The sequence below is a fragment of the Nymphaea colorata genome, chromosome 9, assembly GCF_008831285.2.
Source record: "Nymphaea colorata isolate Beijing-Zhang1983 chromosome 9, ASM883128v2, whole genome shotgun sequence".
Taxonomy (NCBI): Eukaryota; Viridiplantae; Streptophyta; class Magnoliopsida; order Nymphaeales; family Nymphaeaceae; genus Nymphaea; species Nymphaea colorata.
Genome location: NC_045146.1, coordinates 6106967 through 6113161, shown reverse-complemented (window position 1 = coordinate 6113161; position 6195 = coordinate 6106967). Strand labels below are relative to the sequence as shown.

General features: G+C 39.0%; 1 protein-coding gene across 1 annotated transcript; it reads right to left on the bottom strand.

Annotated features, from left to right (window-relative positions):
- Positions 1 to 373: 373 nt before the first annotated feature.
- LOC116261221 (transcription factor VOZ1) lies at positions 374 to 3611 on the bottom strand. Its single transcript, XM_031639874.2, has 4 exons — positions 2630 to 3611; positions 2396 to 2515; positions 1473 to 1995; positions 374 to 1342 (listed from the first exon to the last, which is right to left on the bottom strand). Exons 1-4 carry the CDS (start codon positions 2852 to 2854, stop codon positions 789 to 791), a joined length of 1422 nt encoding a protein of 473 aa, XP_031495734.1. The 5' UTR covers positions 2855 to 3611; the 3' UTR covers positions 374 to 788.
- Between the last annotated feature and the right edge of the window lie 2584 nt (positions 3612 to 6195).

Here is a 6195-nt window from a genome sequence, read left to right as displayed (position 1 = left end):
CTACCTTTCTCGGAAACATTTTCCTTAACTTTTTTAAGTACAGGGTTTCTTTCTTTCTGTTGTTATATTTTAGAATTTATCTATTTGTTGTTGTATTTTGTAAGAAAAACAACATAAAATCTGATTAACATTCAAAATTTGATATGTCATTCTTATTTTCACTTTTATAACTGATATTTTCCTAAAAAACAACCGTTTCGAAAGAAGGTTCTGACAAAAAATTGCTTAGAGTAACATCTATAAGTATGAAGTATGAACAAAAAAAAGATCCTTAGAGAAACTTAAGAAAATATTGACGTTATGAAAAGCATGTCTTTACCAATTTGAACGATGGAGATGAAAAGGTGAAATAACAACATTTCATGCAAAGGCATTAAGTTGGAATAGGGAATTGACTATACACTACCTCTAGTCCATTATTACTAAAGCTCCAACAGGTACAAAGGGAAATAACAAAAAGAAAAATGTGCCAGTCATGAAAGCTAGCCACCATTCTGAATTCGGAAAGAAATATGAACACAACGAAAGGATAGCTGGCCCCAACAGCATGCTCTTGACAGACTCACATAGAACCATATGCCTGCCCTCTGGGAACATGCTTGAAGGTAATACAATATTAAGATGAAACATACATGCACAGTTACAAACCATGCATGAAGCCCCATGGGACACCAATATAGGGCAGATTTAAAGGATCCACACCCGCAAAACAGGTTAGCAAATATAATTAGTTGGTGCTATTTCTAGCTAAGGGCATCACCAGAAAAACAAAATGTTGAAGACCTTACTTAGGTCCCATAATGGTCATCATAGGCATCAGCATAATATGCAAATTGATAATTTGCCTCATATCCAAAGCCCTCATATAATGGAGTCGCCTGGTTAGAAGCCAATTGTGTATTGGCGATACTGCCTTGATGGGTACTCTTTGACCGTGGCTTCACAGACTTTTTGCTCTCCAGAGGAAACTCTGCTGAGAGCCTATCCATTTGCTGCTGCAAGTCCAAAAGTGGATCGGCATTTACCTTCCCTTTGGAATTCTTTTTCCCACTAACCATCTTGAGCTCCAACCTATATAGTGCCCAAGCATCATAATTATTCAGCTCATATTCATAAAGGTGCCACTCGAACTGGCCAACTGGTTGTGGATCCATGTAGTATGACCTCTTCAAGCCTCCAAAGTCCTTCATCACTTGCTTCCTTGATTCATGCCAACCACGGCCACTGTAATCTGGCAGTGACCGCTGCTTCCGGTTCCCACTTTCAAAGGCCCTTCTGGGTTTGTCAAAGAACAACCATTCCCTAAGTGTTTCTCCCTCCAGAACAGAAAGATCAAACAGCTCTACAATGTCCATACATACATATGTCAGGGCATTGAAACAAATATCTTGCTTTCTCCGAGAATCATGAAAACCTAGAAACTGAAAACACAAAAAATGATGCTGAGTTTAATTACATTCAAGTAGTCATACCAGGGGCATTCCACGGTGACTTTGTTGTTGCAGCGCCTTCACATTCAGGAATACCAACATCCTTTCCTTGTGTTTTAGCACCCAATGCAGCAAATAAAGGACCATCTTTCAGGTCGATCCCACCAGGTCGAAGAACTGGTTTCATCCCAGGTGGGCCCTCTTGCAAAGCAAGGCTAGCATGAAAGTTGCTGCAGTAATTTGGACACCATTCTGATCCTTGTGAAGGCCTAGGGCAATCCCAAAGTGCACATTTTGGGCCCAAAAAGGCTGCTGGTGGAGGGCTGACACCAGGAACATCAAGAATACATTCTTCAACTTGCTGATTGCTAGCATCTGGGAAACTAATGCAAATATCATCCGGAAAATCATGATGCAAATCAAAGTGAAATTGATCCAGTCCCGTGGTTGTTCCCATGTTATCACTGCCAGTAGCATGCTGCAACCCCCCTCCAGGGGAGCATTCCAATTTATCCACCACTTCCTGAAATTCGGGCACAAGCTGCGTGTGACCTATGTAATATTCCTGGAAAAGTCAGCAACAACCTCATTATTTCGCCAACAATAGATTTCATCGACTGTAAATGAAACCATAACCCAAACGGAAATCATTGGTGACTACCTTCTTAATTAGACCCAACTTCGTCAGTAAATGACCCCAAGAAACAAAGGACAAAACGATACTAACTTGCAACAACAACCGACTAGATTGCAATTTGAATAAATTTTAATCGAAACCAAAACATCAATTCCTAATTTCCTACATACTCACCAGTATTATCATCAGGTGAAATAAAAAGCTGCACAATCCTATAATAAACGCATAGTGGTGTATGAATTGGACAAACTAATCTGATTTTGTCTCACTACGTGGTTCTAGAAAGACGCACATAACAAAGAACTGAACCACCGAGTAAAGAGATCACCTCAATTTTGGGGCTTACTGGAGCAGGGGCTAACTTGCTAGTGGCATCGTCATCCTCTTCACATAGCTGCAACAGCCGACGGATATCAGAGGAGAGAGCTGACGAACCCCTACTTGCTTCCTGAATCGTAATTGAAGGGAAACAGATGAAAGAACGAAAATTTTAGCTCAAGAACTGAATCAAAAGAATAACAAAAACCGAAAGAGACAAATCCCTTGATTCTTCGAGATTTACCAGCATCGAGTTCGCCGGTGAGACCTCGTTCAGTTCGGCCTTCCACTCCCGCAGCATCAGCTGAACCTGCTCTTCCAGAAGGGCCACATCACTCGTACGGCTCTCCTTCCTGGCACTTTGCAAGTTCGTGAAGACCCCCTCCAGATCATCAACCCTGTTCCTAGCCTTGTCCTTGAAGTTCCGGTGATACACCGATCTCTTGTCACCGTTGAATCCCTTACCCATCAAAAATTCCGTCTAAAACACCCGCCCAGAAAATCGCCCCAGTTCTCCTTGAAGCAAGTGTTTACACTCTTATCACCCCTCGTTGCTTTTCCGCCTCAAACCCCGATCAAAATGACGAGATTAAACAACTACAGAAACAAAACCCTAGTTCTTCTTCGGATCTCTTAGAATTCCGCCCAAAATCCCCACGGGAAGACTAAGTTTACTTCCTTTCAACAACTTCCTCCCTCAAAACACCATCAAAACCAGAAAGAGATCAAACCCTCGTTCTCCACTCAAAAGAACACAAGATTTCCTTCGATAAACTCCGGCGACGAAATCCCTTATCAAAGCCCACCAGTGAACAACTCCAAATCGGGTCTCTTTCCTTTCAGAATCAGAAAAACCATAGACTTCCAAAGATCAAAGCAACGAATACCGCAATTGTGCCTCTTCCACGCAACGAGTTGCGTCCCTCCTTCGAGCGGAAGCAAAACAGGAGCCGCTTTTAGAAAGATCCCGAAACCCAAAGAGATGGAAGAGGGAGAGCAATCGAAGCAGAAGCGACAGGCGATCTAAGAGTCGTGGAAAGGACGACGGGTGAAGGGAAGAAGAAAGGAGGAGGAGGAGGTGGGGTGGAGAAGACAGGCTACTCCTCGGTCTCCTTTTGCTGGATGCAAACTGCAAGTAAAGGAAACAAGGGCACTTGGAAAGTTGGTGCGATGAAGAAGGCGGACTCCAATGGTGGGGGCGCCCTTTTCCCCTCCAAATTTCCTTTCTGCCCTCTGACCCGCCAAAATTCTTTTCGAGGGGGCGACAACTTTATGCCACTTATTCTTCTCATATTTTTTAGCCGGAGATATATTTTTGTGGATGACCGCCACGCAGGTGAGACTGGTGAAAAGGCTCTTCTACTTTGGCTTGGTTCGCCAAAGCTCATCAACATAATGTAATGTATTATACTATATATTTGTAATTATATGCTTGTTATTTGGGATGTTCAATGAATCGAACCAACTCAAACTTTATCAACTAACAACTAAAATTGTTTGTCAGTTTATTAGATACATATTTTGACTCCAACTTGACTCATTTATTAGAAAAATCGAGTTCGAATTAAGAAACTAAAAAATTGAGATCGAGCTAAGCAAAACCAATTCATTTAAACTAGTTTAAGATTGTGGTAAGAGAAAAGTGTATAAGATGTTTGGCATTATTGTAAGAAGACAAAAGTTGTTTCAGTGGGCTTCCTTTTAACTGCAACACGTTCAGTTCAGTTTTCGAGTCCCTTGTCTCTTTTTTGTGAAAAATTAGCTTTTTAAATAAATGGCTCGGTTAACTTGAGCTTGTGCCTAGATTAATTGCAACAGTTTGGAAACTGGAGCTTTCCCCCCTTTGAGGCATTTACAGTGAGCCCACAGGGGCCGCCGTGTCAATGGGGGGAAGGGGGAAGACGTTCCTCCATCTTCCCCCTAACATAACCCACACCATTTGAAACTGTGCACTTTTAAAACATTTTCAAACGCCGCTAAGATTTTAATACATATTATTAAAAATATACTTTCAAATTTTCATATTCCACTTTTGTCCTTATACGGGTGGGACTATCAAGGATATTTTTGTCATTTCTGGCCCCTAAAACGCTATTTTATTAGAGGCCGTAACATATAACATGCTTCGTTGTAAGGCATAAACTTGGTCATTTTGACTTTCAAGTGATTACATGAATAAAAAAAACTACAAGTATTTCAACCTTCTGTCTGTCTTGGTGTTCGTTATCCGGTCCTCACTTTCCTTTTTTTTTTTTTGTCACTTTCTCAATTTTTGCAACTCCATACTGCTGCCATTCATTACTCAAACTTGGGAAACTGATTTCCCCCCTCCTTTGGATTAATTTGTATCGCAAATGGTTGCTTTCACTATAACATAACACCGAATTTGACAGAGACGCAAATTTGGGTGCATTTTTAACAATTTCAACACATTAGATGTGTTTTGTTATGGTAGAGATTAAAACAACATTTCAATATCTTCCTAGAATTTTCTTATATTTTAAATTATAGTGAAGTTACGCATTTCATAAAAAGATTGCTTAACATTAGTAATTGTGTTTTGTAGTGATTGATCTCAATCTGGACTCTTGTGATATGTTGGTGAATTGTGTGTGAACATGTTTTCATTTTTAGGGGTTGTTTGGCAATTGGAACAATAACAAATTATTCATGAATTTCATAGAATAATAATACGTATATGGTATTATGTGAATCTGCCCCCATCTTTAGGGCAGATTTATAGAATACTTTGTTATTGTTCCCATTACCATATGACTCTTTATTGTATATGTTTAGATGCTACTGAATGTACATATGAGTTTTGAGTAATATAATAGGTTTGTTTCTAGTTGTATAAAGGGAAATGAAATTGATTTTACCACTTGCTTTCTCTCTCTCTCTCTTCCCCCCATCACATCTAACTTTTTGCCCTTCCCCTTTTTTCTTATGACCATCCTCCCCATCATATAAAAAGTGGGTAACAGAAAGGATTTGTGAAACCAGTACTAAAACGAGATTGATTTTGCTGAAACCAATTCTTACTTGAGATTCTTCTTTTTTTCCTTGTATACATGAGAGAGAGAGAGATAAAAACATTAGTTCTTGCAATCTTAATTTCTCCCTTCAGTTCTTTGTATCATCTCCTTCAATGAGAGGAAGAGAAGAGAAGACGAGATCATTGTGCTTTATATATGCAGAAGTACTTCAACAAGGTGCACATTAATTAAATATTATCCTTTAAGTTTTTTTTAGTAACTAACCACCTGTATGTGATCTCTATGCTTGAAAATCTATATATTAATAAAAGAAGCTGTTGGTTTTATTAATCTTGAATATAACAAGCATATGGTACAAAGGCAAACATTAGTTGTTGAAAAACAAAATCTGTTGACCATTTTGGTCACATGGATAGAATTTCCATAAACCAAAATGGCTCAAAACGTTAATCCTCAAACTTGAAATAAATGTGATATATGATTTCAAGAAGTAAGATTCTTTTTTTTTTATGATAAATAGCTATTCAACAAATGGATGGTTTATAAAAATGATCTTGTGTTTGAAATTTTATGTTGGATGCATGGTTTGCAAAATAATTCTCAAACAATTGCTTCAATGATAGCAATCAACAAGGAATGTTACGGGACTCCATAACATAGAAAAAAGCCTTCTTCCTAATTTGAAGCTGAAAAGAACACTCTCTCCCTTTCAATTGGGCTGATTTTGTTTCCATTGTTGAGGTCATCAAGCTTTTCATGCTAGCTCAAATTATGATGTCAAGTTATTCAACAAATGAATGGATGTCGCTTACTT

What these genes read in the sequence shown, in the direction of transcription:
- LOC116261221 (XM_031639874.2), bottom strand. Translation starts at nt 2,854, where the DNA reads ATGGGTAAGGGATTCAACGGTGACAAGAGATCGGTGTATCACCGGAAC. An exon ending in CAGTAAGCCCCAAAATTGAG is followed by an intron (nt 1,996 to 2,395) that starts GTGATCTCTTTA and finishes TGACTTTTCCAG; the next exon opens with GAATATTACATAGGTCACAC. An exon ending in GTCACCGTGGAATGCCCCTG is followed by an intron (nt 1,343 to 1,472) that starts GTATGACTACTT and finishes TGGACATTGTAG; the next exon opens with AGCTGTTTGATCTTTCTGTT.